Consider the following 16,436-nt stretch of genomic DNA (forward strand, 5'->3'; position numbering starts at 1 on the left):
GGCCGCAATCAGCGCGGGGCTATTGCGAAGGTGGGGCCCACAGAAGGGCCCAAGGCTTCCTATCGGAAATGAGGCTTTGACGACTTCTGAAGCAACCACAAGCAAGCATCGTCCCACCGCTCCCTGCAGCATCCCAGCCCAAACCGACGCGCAACAGCATAGTCAATAATGATCAGAACATAGAATATCTCGAGATCAACTCGCCCAACGTCCTCCCGCGACGAGACTACTACCACCTCAAACAATACCTCTCTCAGTCACCAGGACAGAGCTGTCTGCGCGCGCAAAGCAGTTTCTGATCAAGTAATTCCTAGCAAGCGAAAACACACCAACATGTCGACCTCTTCAGGATCACCAGAGTCCTGGATCTCTTCCTTTTGCTCCCTCCTCGGCCACGAATACTTTGCCGAAGTGTCAGAGGACTTTATCGAAGATGACTTCAACCTCACTGGTCTTCAAAGCCAGGTGACTATGTACAAGGAGGCGCTGGAGGTGGGTAAAATGTTTGACTATTGTTACTTTGAGCTGTAGGAGCCATGCTAATCAGACGCGTGTTTCACCAGATGATTCTCGATGTTGAACCAGAAGACGATGAGGATGACGAGGACGAGGAAGAGGAGGACGAGGAGGACATTTCAGGAGATGGACGAGATGGTCTTGCCGGTCGCCATGAACGCCGACATCACAGCCGCATAGCTAGCGACCTATCGGTCATTGAGTCCTCGGCCGAGATGCTCTACGGCCTCATCCACCAGCGGTATATCTGTTCCAGGGCCGGCATCCAGCAAATGTCGGAAAAGTACGAGCTCAGTCACTTCGGAGTATGCCCCCGGACGAACTGCAACCAGACGAGAACGCTGCCAGTTGGCCTCTCGGATACGCCTGGTGAGGACACAGTCAAGCTCTTCTGCCCATCGTGTCTCGACGTTTATGTACCCCCTAACAGCCGATTCCAAACGGTCGATGGGGCCTTCTTTGGCCGCACCTTTGGCGCTCTCTTTCTTCTCACCTTCCCAGATTACGACTTGACAAAGTCAGGAGGCGAGCAGCTTGCGAACCTTACTCGGACTGACGAGTCGCTAAACATCAATGGCATGTGGGCGCGGAATATTGCGCCTGGTCTGGGCAAAGGCAGGGTCTACGAGCCAAAGATTTATGGTTTCAGAGTTTCGGAACTGGCACGCTCCGGGCCACGAATGCAATGGCTGCGGAAAAAGCCAGAGGATATCACGGTGCTGGACGAAGCCCGTCACTTTGCTGAAGAGGATGGCGACTCGGATGACGATGACGAGAACATGAACATGAGTGGGAGACCGGTGGCAAGGAGACGTCGACCAGGAAATGCGAGGGTGAAGAGACAAGGGCAAAATGGGAGCCCCATGGCCACCGAGGCCAATGGCGCCGAATCGGAACTTTAGTTGGTTGGCATAACATGGCATAAGCATAAATCTTGAGCGAACGTTTTGTTTCTCTTCTTTCTGTTGCGAATCTGGAGTGCAGTGCTTGTAACAAAACTGGCGTCGGCCATACAAGCAAGCATTCAAGCATGGTTAGGTGTTGTGCTCAGCTATTTCCCACCGTGAGACTGGGAAACGACGTCTGTTGGCGGCCAGCAGATTGTAGACAGCGTTGGATGCTGGATGGTTGGTTTGGTCTTGGGATGTAATGGGAGTATTGGGCAATGATAGACAATTGAAGGCAATTATTTCTACAAGAGGGAAAGGTCTGAATGTGATTCTTGGGGTTTGCTAGTGCTGGCAGTTGTTGTTATCTGCTTGCATGTATACTCCATAGGTCCTATCAGATATTTATCTTTTATGAACAAGTGCGTAAGTCGAAGTCAACTTTGATCCGCTGAGTAAGCGGAAATTCGGCATTTTTGTGGCTTGACGCCTTGGGATGTGTGGCTCAACTCACCAAAATCAAGCATTCATCTGCCGCTCCAGCTGTGGCTTGTTTCCCCACATTCGCTTGACAGTTCGGGGTTGTGGGGCCGACAAAGCCAAACCATACTTTTTCTCCACCGTACCTCATCCCTCCCCAACCCTCTGGCTCCGCTCGCCCTGAGCCATTGATCTGCCGCTGTTTCCTGCAGTATTGGATACACTGCATGCCAATGAGTCACTCGCCGTATGGCCTTGTCATGTCAAGCTTGTTGAAAGCTTCCACGAAGGCCGGAGGCTGAGCAATGGCATGTCATCCCTCATCCCACATCAGACCCCCATTGCTGATCAAGAGCTCTAGCCAGGTCCATGGTGGGGTCAGCCCTTCGTTACATTGGCATGGATGGCGAGGAACACGGCACCACGGGAAGGAAATCCAGCTTCACGCTCACCAATGATATTTCCGGCGCAAAACATCAACACAAGTTGCCACCCCACTCACATGTTTGCTCCCGCTTGTCAATGCCCGTCCAACACCGACAACACCACACAACACTGTGTGTCTCTCGGGCCAAGGCCAAGCAGGCTCAACGGTCCAACAGGCAGCGAGAAACAACAACATGGACTGTATGAGTGGAAGAAAGCTCGACTAACGTGGACTTGATAAACATCTCCTCCCCCACCTCCCGACGTTGAGCTGCCTAACTCGGGATCCTACGCCCTCGTGGCCTTCCCCCATTTAGTGGGTGGGTACTATTCCTGCAGGTTCTCTTGAGCCCCAAAAGAACCTTGTCCGTTTCATCGGATAACGAGCCGTCAGTGTTGCAGTTGGAGCTCAGTAGCATTCAATGGTCAAGCTCGATTGGTAATTATTAATGATGGGATGGGTGCCAAGCGCCCATTAGTCTCCTTTTTTCTTCCCTTCCTCGGACAGATTATTTCGAGAAGCTTTTTCCCAAACTGTCACGCTGCTTGTGGCAGACTGTCCCTCCTTTGTTAACGTTGTTCTCTCTCTGTTACTTCTCCAACTTCTCCATTTCGAAGACCTACGCACCTGCCCAGCAAACTCTTCAAGGGTCACCGCTTCATAAACTGTCCACCTCCAGGCCTAAGGTCTGGGGGGATTCAGTTCGCTGAGTTTTACTATTGCCACCGGAAACTTTTTTCCCAAGATGTCGACGAAGCTGGGAACTGGAAAGGAGGCTATCGTGGAGGCCGTTGTGACGGAGAAGGCACCGCCATCTCCATCATCTGCTTTGTCCAGGACACAGAATGCAGCGGACCTCGTCGAACAGGCACGGCGCAACAACCCCAATGGCACCACTCACGCCGTTGGCGGTGTCTCTGTTGAGCAGGCGGTGTCGGATTTTGCTCAGCTTCAACGGGAACTGTCGCATATGTCACGCGTCAGTCGTTCGCGCAGTCACACTGATGCCGAGAAGGGCAACGCCCAAACCGAGACCTCTTCAGAGACCTTTGAGCAGTTTGACCTGGAGGCGGCCCTCAGAGGTGACCTGGATGCCGAAAGAGAGGCCGGTATTCGTCCCAAGCACATTGGGGTTTACTGGGACGATCTGACGGTCAAGGGTATCGGAGGCCAGACCAACTACGTCAAAACGTTCCCTGATGCCTTCACCGACTTTTTCGACATCATCTCACCGGTGAGGAAGCTGCTGGGTTTTGAGGAGAAAGGAGTGGAGGCCACCTTGTTGGACGGGTTCAGGGGTGTTTGTAAACCGGGAGAGATGGTACTGGTGCTTGGCAAGCCTGGATCTGGGTGTACGACCTTCCTCAAGACGATCGCCAACCAACGTTATGGCTACACGTCAATCACCGGTGAGGTCCTCTACGGCCCTTTTGCCGTCGACGAATTTGGTCCTTATCGTGGAGAGGCTGTTTACAACGAGGAGGATGATGTTCACCACCCGACTCTCACCGTGGAGCAGACGCTCGGGTTTGCCCTTGATGTCAAGACCCCAGGCAAACTGCCTGCTGGCATCACCAAGCAGGAATTCAAGGACAAGGTTGTGACCATGCTCTTAAAGATGTTCAACATTGAACACACCCGCAAGACAATTGTTGGCAACTCGTTTATCCGTGGTGTTTCAGGCGGCGAAAGGAAGCGCGTTTCCATTGCCGAAATGCTCACCACCAATGCCTGCATTCTTTCTTGGGACAACAGCACCCGCGGCCTCGACGCCTCTACGGCTCTCGACTTCGTCAAATCCCTCCGCATTCAGACCGACCTGTACAAGACAAGCACATTTGTCTCCCTTTACCAGGCATCGGAGAACATTTACAGCCTCTTTGACAAGGTCTTGGTTATCGACGAGGGCAAGCAGGTGTACTTTGGTCCCGCAAAAGATGCACGGTCGTACTTCGAGGGTCTCGGCTTCCTCCCCCGTCCCCGCCAGACCACCCCTGACTATGTGACGGGCTGCACCGACGCATTCGAGCGCGAGTACCAGGATGGCCGTTCTCCTGAGAATGCCCCTTACGACTCTCTCACCCTGAAAGCTGCCTTCAAGTCCTCCAAGTACGCCCAGGACCTCGAGCAAGAAATGCTGTCCTACAGGGAAAGCCTCGCTCGCGAGACTGACAAACACGAAGACTTCCGCGTTGCTGTCCGCGACCAGAAGCGTCGTGGTGCCTCGAAGCGCTCCGCCTACAGCGTCGGCTTTCATCAGCAAGTCTGGGCACTGATGAAGAGGCAGTTTCTTCTCAAGCAGCAAGACGTCCTGGCTCTCATTTTGTCCTGGCTCCGCAACATTATCATTGGCATTGTTCTCGGTACTCTCTATCTTAATCTCGGCAAGACGTCTGCCAGCGCCTTCTCCAAGGGTGGCTTGATGTTTATTTCGCTTTTACATAACGCCTTCCAGTCGTTTTCCGAGCTGGCGGGTACGATGTTGGGCAGAGCCGTGGTGAACAAACACCGGGCGTATGCCTTTCACCGGCCGTCAGCGCTGTGGATTGCGAATATTCTTGTCGATCAGGTCTTCGCTAGCACGCAAGTCTTCGTCTTTTCGGTGATTGTCTACTTCATGACGAATCTTAGCCGGAGTGCTGGGGGGTTCTTCGTGTTCTATCTAATGTTGCTGAGTGGCAACATTGCCATGACGCTGTTTTTCCGTGTGATCGGGTGTCTAAGCCCGGATTTCGACTATGCGGTCAAGTTTGCAACCGTTGGAATTACGTTGATGATTACGACCAGTGGCTATTTGATCCAGTGGCAGAGTGGTAAGTCCTGACACAAGAACCGGGGGATGAGAGAGGACGTGGTGCTAATACTCTGACAGAGCAAGTCTGGCTCCGGTGGATTTACTACATCAACGTCCTTGGTCTGATCTTCAGTTCCTTGATGGAAAACGAGTTTTCGCGCATTGATATGACATGTACAGCCGAGAGTTTGATACCGTCGGGTCCTGGGTACGATGATATCAACCATCAGGTCTGCACGCTGCCTGGCTCCACGCCCGGTACGCTCGAGCTGTCCGGTTCATCCTACATTGATCAAGGTTTCTCCTATACGCCCGGTTTGCTGTGGCGCAACTGGGGTATTGTCCTTGTTTTGATGGCCTTCTTTCTCTTCGTGAATATTGTGGCTGGTGAATATGTACGCTTCGGCATGGGTGGCAATCAAGCCAAGGTCTTTCAGAAGCCCAACGTAGAGCGGAAGAAGCTGAACGAGGAACTGATAGCCAAGAAGGAAGAGCGACGCAAAGCCAGGGCTGAGCAGTCAGATTCGGAGCTCAAGATCAATTCGGAAAGCGTCCTGACGTGGGAAGGGTTGTGTTATGATGTGCCGGTGCCGGGCGGAACAAGACGACTGCTCGATAACGTCTATGGGTATGTCAAGCCGGGTCAACTTACCGCTCTCATGGGGGCATCGGGTGCTGGCAAGACAACCCTCTTGGATGTGTTGGCTGCGAGGAAGAACATTGGTGTTATTCACGGCGATATCTTGGTTGATGGCGTGAAGCCAGGCAAGGAGTTCCAGCGCAGCACATCGTACGCCGAGCAGCTTGATGTCCACGACCCGACCCAGACTGTCCGCGAAGCCCTTCGGTTCTCGGCCGACTTACGCCAGCCCTTCGAGACCCCCCGTGAGGAGAAGTACGCATACGTGGAGGAGATCATTGCTCTGTTGGAAATGGAGACGTTTGCGGATGCGATTATTGGATCACCCGAGGCTGGCCTTACCGTTGAGCAGCGCAAGAGAGTAACCATTGGCGTTGAGCTTGCGGCCAAGCCTGAGCTGCTTTTGTTTCTCGACGAGCCGACCTCTGGCCTTGATTCCCAGAGTGCCTTCAATATTGTTCGTTTCCTTCGCAAACTGGCTGCCGCTGGCCAGGCGATTCTGTGTACTATCCACCAGCCGAATGCCGCCCTATTTGAGAACTTTGATCGTCTCCTCCTTCTCAAGAGCGGCGGTCGCTGCGTGTACTTTGGGGATATTGGAAAAGACGCCCACGTACTGCGCGACTATCTACGGCGCCACGGAGCCGAAGCCAAGCCCACCGACAATGTTGCGGAGTTTATGCTCGAAGCCATCGGCGCTGGCTCTGCGCCCCGAATCGGCTCGCGCGACTGGGCCGACATCTGGGCTGACTCCCCTGAGCTCGCCAACGTCAAAGACACCATCTCCCAGCTCAAGGAATCCCGCATTGCCTCGGCCACCACAGCACAAAAGGACCCCTCCCTCGAGCGTGAGTATGCCTCCCCTCTATCCCACCAGCTCCGCGTCGTGGTCAAGCGCGCCAACCTCGCCCACTGGCGCACACCAAACTACCTCTTCACCCGCGTCTTCAACCACGTCATCATCGCGCTGATCACCGGCCTCACCTTCCTCTCCCTCACCTCCTCCCGGCAATCCCTCCAATACCGCGTCTTCGTCATGTTCCAAATCACCGTCCTCCCCGCCCTGATCATCGGCCAGATCGAAGTCATGTACCACCTCAAGCGCGTCCTCTTCTTCCGGGAACAATCCTCAAAGATGTACTCATCCTTCGTCTTCGCCTCCTCCCTCCTCATCGCGGAAATCCCCTACTCCATCCTCTGCGCCGTCCTCTTCTTCTTACCACTGTACTACCTCCCTGGCCTGCAGCCCGAGCCAGTAAGAGCAGGGTACCAATTCCTCATGATCCTTATCACGGAGTTTTTCTCTGTCACCCTGGGCCAGGCTCTTTCTGCATTGACACCAAGCTTGTTCATCTCCTCCCAATTCGACCCCTTCATCTTTGTAACCTTTGCCCTCTTCTGCGGCGTCACCATCCCGCCGCCTCAAATGCCTGCCGGGTATAGGACCTGGCTCTATGAACTCAACCCCTTCACCCGTCTGATTGGGGGGACAGTCGTCACTGCTCTCCACGACCTCCCCGTTATTTGTCTCCCCGAAGAGCTCAACAACTTCACTGCGCCTATCGGTCAGACTTGCTCCGAGTACATGAGCAATTTCTTCAGCAGGGGCGGCTCGGGATATTTAGTTGGCGGCGGCAACAACACAAGCGACTGCAGCTACTGCGCCTTTGAGGTGGGCAACGAGTTCTTTGAGCCGTTGGGTTTCTCGTACGACTACAGGTGGAGGGATCTGGGGATTTTTATCGGGTTTATTGGGAGTAACATGGTTATTCTCTTCTTGGCGGTAAGTTGTCTTGGCTTTTTTTTTGGTCAAAGAATCACATGCTGACCAGAGTGTTGTGCAGAGTCGATTCCTAAATTTCAATAAGCGGTAAAGTGTACCTGTGACATGAACGAGGGATGAGTGAGTCCGATTTCGAACTAACTAAACTGGCACGGCTGTTGGAGATGTGACGAGCCTGATGCGATGGATTCATGAGGAAAAGTATACATTTCCAGTATTACATAGTAATCTTTTCGATACCTCTTTGTTGTATATAGATGGATAGATAAACACGGGGCATCAAAATTGCACAAGACATAAACTGTGTCACACAGCACCTGTTGAGGATGATCTGATCCACGACTACATTGTGATAGGATGTAATTTTCATTCCAGCAAGCCTTGACTACACTAAAAGCAAGGATACAAAAAGCGCAAAGGGAAAAAAAAAGAAGAAAAAAACACCGGTGGGAATCAACGTCTGCAAAAGAGCCGTGATCATGACCCATAAAACCTAGTCCCAATCCCATGCCATGACTTCATTCTCATCTCGTCATTGTCTACTCTCCTTCAACCCCCTTAGTGAATGACCTTCGACTCCCCAGTACCAGCCGGCGCAGTGGGTTTAGTCTCACTCTCCACCGCCGCCGCATTGGCAGGAGCACCACCAGGAACCTCCTCATTAGACTTGGCCGCGCCACCAGTAAACCGGCCAAAGACCTTATCAAGCCCCGACGCAGCATAGGCATTCCCGCCGTGCTCGGCCTTCTTCAGGTCCGCCAGCCGTCTCGCCTCGGCGTGAATATCTTGAACCTGCTTGGAGCTGGTGGTGTAAAAGTCAACCAGCTTCTTGCCGGTGGGGCTCTGGGTAGCCTTCTCAAAGTACGACGCGAGGCCAGTGAGGAGAGAGTTGGCTCTAGCGGTCAAGCCGTAGCTAGCATCGGCAGCCTTAGCCTTGTCTGTGGCGTGGGTGCGCTCATCGAGCTGCTTGACGGTGTTGACAAACTTGTTGGTGACGCCGTGCTTCTCGTCGAGCTGGATGGCTGTTTCGAGACCGGTATCGGCGACGAGGTAGCCATGAGCGAGGATCTCAGCGAGGACGCGGGCGCGGGGCTTCTCTTCTTGTGTCAGGCCAGCGTCGGGGGAGCGATCGGTGGTGGAGTCATCGGGATGGGCATCGTCCGAGGAGGAGCCGCCGGTGACGGAGATTTCGTTGGTGCCGAGCTTGGTGTGGTTGAGGAGGAGAGCAGTGCGGGCGGCGGTCTCCTTCTCGAAGTTCACGGTCGCGGACTTGGTCTCGCCCTCGGAGGTGACGTCGATGGAGTTGATCTTGCCGCTGGGAGGTGCGTTAGCAGAGCGAACGAGTGATGGGGCAGGGAAGAAGGGAGATTTCTTACCAGAAGCTAAAGAAGTCCTTGATCTCCTTGTCCTCGGTGTTGGAGGCAATATTCTTGACATAAACAGTGGTCGCCATTTTGAATGTTGTCTGTTGGGTAGATAGCGTAACGGTGCGGGGTTGAGCTATCAGGTTGTTGGGGTGATGCAAATGTTTAGTATTGGTGTTCTGGAAAAAGTAAACACGAGTAAGTCGTCAGATGTGAAGATGAATTGGAGAAAGTCTGGGAGGCCAACCGTTTTGTTAAATGCTTATTTGAGGTGATAAGATGAAGTGTCAGAGAGCTGGAACGAGCTCGAAGGTCTGGAGGAGGGGCATGTCGTCATCGGCTGATCGAGGGGCATTGCGTGTGGCTGTGTGCAGTTCGCCAATCAACCGAACACCCCACCAGCGGCCAGCACCTGGACTGTGGCTGATGGAGCTTGCGTTGTGGACTGACGTGCCCAGGGACGACGACCCTTGGTGTTTGATGACGTTCTTGACATGTGAAAGCTGGCCGCATTGCTACAAAGATGCCACCACAGACTATCGCGGCTAAAGTTGACTCTATTTCGCCAACCTGTGCTATGTATCAGTACAGGGTGTTTGAGTCCTGCTCAAGCGAGCAACACTCAGCCTGTACGTAACAAACTGCAGTTAATTAGGGAGGATCACTGGCGGAATTTGTCACTGTCTTGCTGGAGAGTCATTGACGCACAGACCATATACAGTCTCGTTGGTATTCGTGATGATTTGAAGAAATGGTGGAACACAATTATGCTAATACTAATTCCCAACGCCAGTCATGTCCGAGCCATGTATCATACAAGAAGCCATTCAACAATTACTGTGACTCTCCCATCTTAGTATTCTTGGCAAACTTCTTGGTGACCTCGTCGTCCATTGGACCCTTGGGGTTGGAGCTCAAGTTCTGGAGCACTGTTAGCTTGTTGCTGCTAGTGCCATCCATAACAGCTTTTCTATTATACATACCTCAAGACCACTCTTGTTGGTTTGCTCCTTGTTAGAAGCATCATCAGTGCCCTTGCCGCTGGCTGGGGGGTCATTGAGCTGTCTTCCGGACTGCTCCTCAGGAGGAGGGGACTGGGCAGCGCGATCAGACATGTTGAAGGTTTGGTGGTTGTTGTAAGAGTTGTGATGAAAGGATTGGCTGTCCTGAAGAAATTGTAGAGAAGGGGTGTTTTGAGGTGCGTTGTTTGTGTCAAGGAAAAGCTGGTTCAAAAGTGAAGCAGAGCTTCTTATACACACAGAAAGATCCGTAACTGACATCAGCACCTCCATCGGGAAACTGCCGGCTGCTCAACGTCAGCTTCATCATCCCGTCTCTCAAACACCATTACATCATATGCCCCCGCCAAATGCAGGTGGCTTTCCAGAGCCCCGCTTTTTATGTCGAGGGCTTGGCTTGGTGGGGCGCCAACTGAACCTGTCGGAAGTGCTGCAGTTAGCGATCAGGGAGCCTCTGTTGCTCATGGCAGTGTTTGTGAAGTGGTTCCATTGGTTTTGCTCTGACTACAGCTGATATACTCATTTTCTACACCATGTACTAGGTGTTTATAGCTCAAAAACAATGGGAGTGTTGACAAAGAGCCGGGACGAGTGTGACAGCTCACCGCCTGGGCACCTCAGTTCGGTTCAAGCACAGACCCAATTACAGCACGTGTCGCCTGTGGGGAGCTATTCCAGCACTCAGACGACACCGCGCCATTCTCCCGACGAAAGCGTGTAAAGTGGTTTCGTGACATGTTGCCTGAGTGTTTGACCCGGAAGCTGCTTGCGACTTCATCAGCATACAAAACGTGCCATAAACAAAGGGTTCCAATCACATTGCAATGCCCGACCTCAACTCCGTACCGCCTTCACCCCATTTCCTCTCGCGTCGTGTATCACAGCAGATGCCACCGCCAGCCCCCAGTTCGCTGATTCTGCCGTCAAACCAAGCCGCCGTGCACAACCCAAACAGCACATCCACTCCGGTACTGTCATCACCGCAATTTCCACCGCCCATCAGTCAATTGCCCGGCAGCACCATGACGACTGGCGACAACACTGGCGTTGGCTCCGGCCCCGGGCCAACTCGACACCCCCGGCCCCCAACTGCCGCAGAACTCCATTCCGAACTTGAGAAGGAGCAGGAGGCTCGAGTATGTTGCACCCTCAGAGACCGTCGGTATAGAATCGTGTCTAACAAAAATTCATCTGCAGATCAACCGGCTTACCCGTGAACTCGCTGCCCTCAGGGCTCTCCACAACGAATCTGTCGTCTCCAATGCATCCTCGACCAGCGCTACCGGCACCGAGCCAGGCGATCCCCGTTCCGGTCGACACATTCGCACACTCTCCAACACCAGCACGCGAAGCAATATGGGTTCAGTCTCGACCACATCCATGGCCGGAATCTCGTCCCCCGCGCCTATCCGTCCGAGTCCTTATCCGACCACTGCCCTGGGCGGTGTTGCACTCTCCCGCCAAGGCAGTACCACTTCCCGCCGTAGTAGGGCTGGGTCACCAGCTCCTCTGGTGTACGGCTCCAGTTATTCCAACGAGCCGACTTTGGCCAACTACTTCTCTTCCAGGGTCCCACACGTGAGCAGCAGTACCTCTGTGCTCGCCACCCCTGGCTCCACATGCGACCTCTCGCCCGGTCTGATCCCGGCCACAGACCGTTATCAGGAGACGGCTTTCTACCGCGAGCAGCTCGAGGCCACTAAGCGAGAGAATGATGAGTTGAAGAAGAGAGTCCGCGAGCTCGAGAGAATGGTTCGGGCCCGGAGAGGAAGTGATGTCAGTGGCTCGGGAGCCACACCCAGTGCAGGTGCCTCACGAAGGGTTAGAAGTGATAGTGTCAGCACGACAACAAGTGTTGCTGCCAGCGTAGCCACCAGTGCGACCGGAGCGGGTGGTATTAGTGTGGCTGCCCAGAGACGGCCGAGGATCACAAGTGCTACCAGCGGGCAGGGTGATGGTGGTGCCTTGGAGCAGGAAGTCCGAGTTGGGGAGAGTGCGTCGAGCTCCGGGTTGCAAAGGGGGGTGGATTTTCCTGCGAGGTAATTCACCTACCGGGTAACTAACGTCGCTTCCTGCAATCCGGAGATGTCTATCTGGACTTTTACATTATCAACCGACAGCTCTTCGAGATGCGTGTCTCCTTTGTCGGGAAGAGCAGTACGCTTGAGTCAGCAGACGATGGGGCGTTTTGGAGTTTTGAGTGCTTTTCATAGAAGGGTAGGTAGGCGAGACTTGATAACCATCTTCTCTCACGCCACAAGCGTACCAATGCCACAAAATTTTACTCCCCTTGGGAGACAGCATTTTCATGCACACTTTTCTTGGTCCTATGAGGTCTGGAGACATCAACTGAGAGTACCAGGTATTGACAAAGTTCAGGGGGCCCAAGGTCAAAAACGACAAAAAGCTCATGTCACTCATGAAGTGGAGTCCAGCAGGAGAGATGATCGACCATGCTGGGACTCGAACCCAGAACCTTTACCAACTGGAGATTTAGCTTCGAGAAATTGAAACCGGAAAGTAACGCGCTACCATTGCGCTACACGGCCTGTGATAGCTTGGTGGAGCTTATGGTAGCGGTTGCATTTATCATGGTGATTTCCAGTCTCTTACCCCTTGTTAAGGTAGGGTGCATCAGTGGTATTGCAGACTACAGATTCACAGCTACAATGCATGCCAAATTATACCATAAATTTTTTTTGGTCACTGCAGAGTTGCGAAATTCATCAAATTCATTGAGCAGCAATGATGAGTCAATGGCATTGTGACAGGATGCCGAGAGCATGGATTCATTCCTTTGAGAAATTAAGGATTTTGCACTACGTCGGATTTGAACGATTGGCGATAGCTATACAATGTCAAAATGTCGTACGCAACCAGTTCTCAGCCAGATATCACCCTCCTTATTGGCACGCCTATTGTGTTTAGGTAATTCCCGCCGGCTTTACCCGATACCTCCTCACCCCTTAAGCAGCCAAGGGAACTTTCAAACATCACTTGATTTGAAAAAAAAATCTCATGCAGAGGCTAGCAAGCATTCCAACCTGGAGCTTGATGGTAGTCATCTTATACTGCAGAAGTATCATCCCCTTTTGAGTGTCTACCAGCACTGACTCGTTAAATCCAGTCCAGGGGCCCGTTATTGCTATCAAATATTTAAATTCCCACATCCGGAAACTACAAGACACACCACACTCATCTAGTCACTACCCTCAGGTCTTCAAACTCTAGCATTTTCCCAAGAACCACACATTACCATACCAACCTGTCAAAATGCCATACTTCCCCTCCCCCACCCCTGGCCCCTCGGTCTCAATCTACTACATCGACGAATCCCCCCCTTCATCAACCCCAACCCACACCTGCCTCCTGATCCCAGGAATTACCTGCGACCTATCCGACTGGTCCTGGCAAGTCCCCTTCCTCCTCTCCAAAGGCTTCCGGGTCGTCACCCCCGACCCCCGCGGACAAGGCCGCTCCTCCGCTCCCCCTACCGCTGTCGATGAAGGGATTTACACACCCGAGAATCTGTCCTCCGATTTATCCGCTCTGCTCGCCCACCTTGACATCACCTCCAACGTCATCGTCATCGGTCACTCGTTGGGAACCTGCACGTCAGTCCACCTCGCTGCTACCAACCCAGACCTGGTGGTAGGGTTAGTCCTACTAGACCCCCTGCATTCCATGTCCTCCGCCACGTGTGACGAGCTGTTTTCCGACCCAGCAACAACGATGCAAAACCTGATGGTGAACTTTGCGGCTAAAGGGCTGGTTCCTATTCCACCGCTGGGGCCGGAGTGGGATTGGCATACGACTTGGATTCAGAGGAGGGGGATGGTAGGTCTCTTGTAGCCCAGAGACAAAAGGGTCAACGCTGACATGAGTGGAAACAGGCGATGGATCCAAGCAGTATTGGTGCGATGACATATGCCTGTGGACGAACAAGAATGGATTGGGCAGGAAGGAGGTGGCGATGGAGTTGTCCAAGGGGGTTAAGGCGAAGAGGCTGACGCTGGGGTGTAGTGAGTATTGGGTTGGGACGGACAGGGAGATGGGGGTTGAGACAGTGACCGTGGAGGGGGTTGGGCATTGGTTTCATCATGTGAAGGCGCAGGAGACGAATAAAATTTTGGAGGGGTGGTTGGAGAGGGAGGGGTTTTGCTGAAGGTTTGAAAGGGAATGATGGGGTGTGGTTTAGATGGGGGTTGTATGATAGTGTAAGATGATCTCTGCTCATGACAGGTACTGGAATGAATCACAATCGAATGCGTTAAAGACGGAAGGAACGGTGGATAAGCACGGAAGGAACAACGCAAGAAGATGGAAAGAGCGGTACAGGAAGACAGGATGCTGTCAAAAGAACGCTATATATTGCTGCTAATTACACCACTCGTCCACTGTCCCAAACCAAAGCTAACATCCAACGAGATCAAGAAAAACTAATCCTGGTGGTCATTCAGCTGTCCCCTTTCAATAGCCTGAATGAAAGCCGCATGGTTCCTCCACGTCTCACAAACCGAGCGAACCTCGACCGCAGCTTCCAAGATTGCCTTGCGGATCACAAACTTTTGCTCTTCCATCTCCTTGTCAAAATCGTCATCCAAATCACCGTTCAACTCCCCCAAATCATCCTCCACAGAATTGCTCATCGAGACCTCGATACCCTCGTCAGCAATCTCATCCTCGCCAATATCTGTCTCATCATCCTTCATCTCCTCATCAGAGTTAGCTTCATCCTGGTCTTCATCGTCCGGCCCATCAGAGTTATCAGACTCGCCGGAGTCGTTAGAGTCGTCGGAGTCGTCAGAGTCGTCGGAGTCGTCAGAGTCGTCAGAGTCGTCAGAGTCGTCAGAGTCGTTAGATTCATCAGAGTCACCAGCACCATCATCAAGATCCTCAAACTCTCTGCCGTCCGCCATCTCCTCATCACTACCTTCCTCCCCTTTCTCATCACCCTCTTTCTCCTCTTGCTCCACCTTCCACAAACCCCCCAGCGCCTCCACCACAGCCTTGTCATATCCCAACCCCGTCAAAGGATGCAAAACCCCCATCAACCTCCCCACAACCTCCTTGACACGCGCCTTATCCTCCATGACACCTTGTATCGCTTCCCTCCTGATCCACCCCCTAACCTCAATCATACACCGATACAAAGGCAGCATCTCCCCCCTCGTCATGCCATCCCCCCCCTTCATCCTCACATTGCCAGCCTCGGCGAGATATTTGACTGCTTTGTCCAGCTTTTTAGCCGCCACGAAGAGCCAGAGATGCATTGTATTCAGAGCATCGTATACCACTTTGATCTTCTCGAGCCAATGTTCCAGCAGAGTCCACGGCTTCTTGTGTTCGAGGATCTGGATGTTGGCCAGGGTGAGGGATCTGGTGCAGTGCCGACAGATGTGGATGACGAACTTTTTGAAGCGGCCGGTGATGAAGACGTGGGCGGTGTAGAGGCTGTACGCGAGGTGGAGCTTGGGGAGGATGTTCAGCTCGAGGGTTTTGGCTTCGGCTAGGTTGGCCATGGGGGCGGAGAGAGTGGTTATATTTTGTTTGGTGAAGGCTAACGATAGGAGCTTGGAGGCATGCTGAGAGAGGGTGGATGTTGCGGCGTACCAGGAAGTGTGGTGGCATGGTGTGGGAGGGTTTTCGTCGGGGGTAATCCAGGGCGAGGGGTCAGTGCAAGAGAGGCGGATGTGAGGGTGGCAGGTTGGTTGGCGGCTATCGGTGGGGAGGGGATTGTTGTTGTCGGGCCAGATGATGGACAACGGGTTGGTGGCTTCGGGGCAAGTGTATTGCTTGTGGGTTTTGACTGTAGGAACTGTGGGAATGCCGAACAGTTTATTTTTCTTGCGTAGCTTGGAGGGGGTGGGTGATTTGTAGTGAGGAGAGTCGCAAGAAAATGCCACTTTCTTGGGGGAGGGTTTGGGAGGAGAGGGGGTCCTGAGGATGGTGTTAGTTTTTGTGATCGTGGTATATGTGAAGATGACGGATACGAGATGGGTGGTGGATAACATACGAATCGTCAGGGAAGAGGGGGAGTTGGTCGAAGAAAGCCTTGATGTGAAAGCTGAGGGCGTCGGATTTCGAGTTGTCTCGGATCATGCCCGTTAAGTCGAGCTTGTCGAAGAGAGACCGGTCCTCCTCTGCTAGGACCTCGATCAGGATCGTTGAGCGCGGGATTGATGAAATATTTACACGCATCTTGGCAAATATATCAAGGATTGTTTGTGTTGTGTGAAGGTGCTGTGTGAAGAGTCGGGGGATTGTTCGTTGCTGGTATTTGGCGCGGTTGTTGTTGTTGTGTTGTTGCAGACCAGTTTCTGCTGGCAAGGCAGGACAAGATCTTAAGAGGAGAGACAGCTATCTATTCAGAATAAGAGTGAATAGGCCTGGTGGGGGGACAGTAGGTATTGTTTCTCCTGTCACTTGCTCCGAAGCGTGAGCCACGTCGACTGCAGTCGTTGCGACGATGACCTGGCCAGATGAATATTTTCTTGCGCTTTGCATCGCAATCCACATGTGATTT

General features: G+C 52.9%; 7 protein-coding genes and 1 non-coding gene across 8 annotated transcripts; 5 read left to right on the top strand and 3 right to left on the bottom strand.

Annotated features, from left to right (window-relative positions):
• The first annotated feature begins 25 nt into the window (after positions 1 to 25).
• Positions 26 to 1,732, top strand: CKB1 (casein kinase 2 regulatory subunit). Its single transcript, XM_062912035.1, has 2 exons — positions 26 to 492; positions 564 to 1,732. Exons 1-2 carry the CDS (start codon positions 334 to 336, stop codon positions 1,416 to 1,418), a joined length of 1,014 nt encoding a protein of 337 aa, XP_062765646.1. The 5' UTR covers positions 26 to 333; the 3' UTR covers positions 1,419 to 1,732.
• Positions 1,733 to 2,012: 280 nt separating this feature from the next.
• SNQ2_1 (ATP-binding cassette transporter snq2) lies at positions 2,013 to 9,184 on the top strand. Its single transcript, XM_062912034.1, has 3 exons — positions 2,013 to 5,123; positions 5,183 to 7,527; positions 7,589 to 9,184. Exons 1-3 carry the CDS (start codon positions 3,056 to 3,058, stop codon positions 7,616 to 7,618), a joined length of 4,443 nt encoding a protein of 1,480 aa, XP_062765647.1. The 5' UTR covers positions 2,013 to 3,055; the 3' UTR covers positions 7,619 to 9,184.
• vip1 lies at positions 7,834 to 8,980 on the bottom strand (the record flags this gene model as incomplete). Its single annotated transcript, XM_062912033.1, has 2 exons — positions 7,834 to 8,842; positions 8,904 to 8,980. 2 exons carry the CDS (start codon positions 8,978 to 8,980, stop codon positions 8,086 to 8,088), a joined length of 834 nt encoding a protein of 277 aa, XP_062765648.1. The 3' UTR covers positions 7,834 to 8,085.
• Positions 9,185 to 9,417: 233 nt separating the features above from the next.
• On the top strand, positions 9,418 to 12,234 carry QC763_403870 (uncharacterized protein). The gene is made up of 2 exons (XM_062912031.1): positions 9,418 to 11,046; positions 11,108 to 12,234. Exons 1-2 carry the CDS (start codon positions 10,735 to 10,737, stop codon positions 11,951 to 11,953), a joined length of 1,158 nt encoding a protein of 385 aa, XP_062765649.1. The 5' UTR covers positions 9,418 to 10,734; the 3' UTR covers positions 11,954 to 12,234.
• On the bottom strand, positions 9,726 to 10,351 carry QC763_403875 (uncharacterized protein; the record flags this gene model as incomplete). The annotated part of the gene is made up of 2 exons (XM_062912032.1): positions 9,875 to 10,351; positions 9,726 to 9,812 (listed from the first exon to the last, which is right to left on the bottom strand). The coding sequence occupies exons 1-2, from the start codon at positions 10,181 to 10,183 to the stop codon at positions 9,726 to 9,728; spliced, it is 396 nt and encodes a 131-aa protein (XP_062765650.1). The 5' UTR covers positions 10,184 to 10,351.
• Positions 12,235 to 12,358: 124 nt separating the features above from the next.
• Positions 12,359 to 12,459, top strand: QC763_0065030. Its single transcript has one exon. It is a non-coding gene; the product is annotated as a tRNA-Arg (tRNA).
• Positions 12,460 to 12,626: 167 nt separating this feature from the next.
• On the top strand, positions 12,627 to 14,335 carry ABHD8. Its single transcript, XM_062912030.1, has 2 exons — positions 12,627 to 13,747; positions 13,804 to 14,335. Exons 1-2 carry the CDS (start codon positions 13,184 to 13,186, stop codon positions 13,918 to 13,920), a joined length of 681 nt encoding a protein of 226 aa, XP_062765651.1. The 5' UTR covers positions 12,627 to 13,183; the 3' UTR covers positions 13,921 to 14,335.
• Positions 14,336 to 14,349: 14 nt separating this feature from the next.
• QC763_403858 (uncharacterized protein) lies at positions 14,350 to 16,429 on the bottom strand (the record flags this gene model as incomplete). The annotated part of the gene is made up of 4 exons (XM_062912029.1): positions 14,350 to 14,651; positions 14,787 to 15,850; positions 15,927 to 16,270; positions 16,337 to 16,429. The coding sequence occupies 4 exons, from the start codon at positions 16,427 to 16,429 to the stop codon at positions 14,350 to 14,352; spliced, it is 1,803 nt and encodes a 600-aa protein (XP_062765652.1).
• Positions 16,430 to 16,436: the final 7 nt, after the last annotated feature.

This window comes from Podospora pseudopauciseta, chromosome 4 (assembly GCF_035222475.1).
Source record: "Podospora pseudopauciseta strain CBS 411.78 chromosome 4, whole genome shotgun sequence".
Taxonomy (NCBI): Eukaryota; Fungi; Ascomycota; class Sordariomycetes; order Sordariales; family Podosporaceae; genus Podospora; species Podospora pseudopauciseta.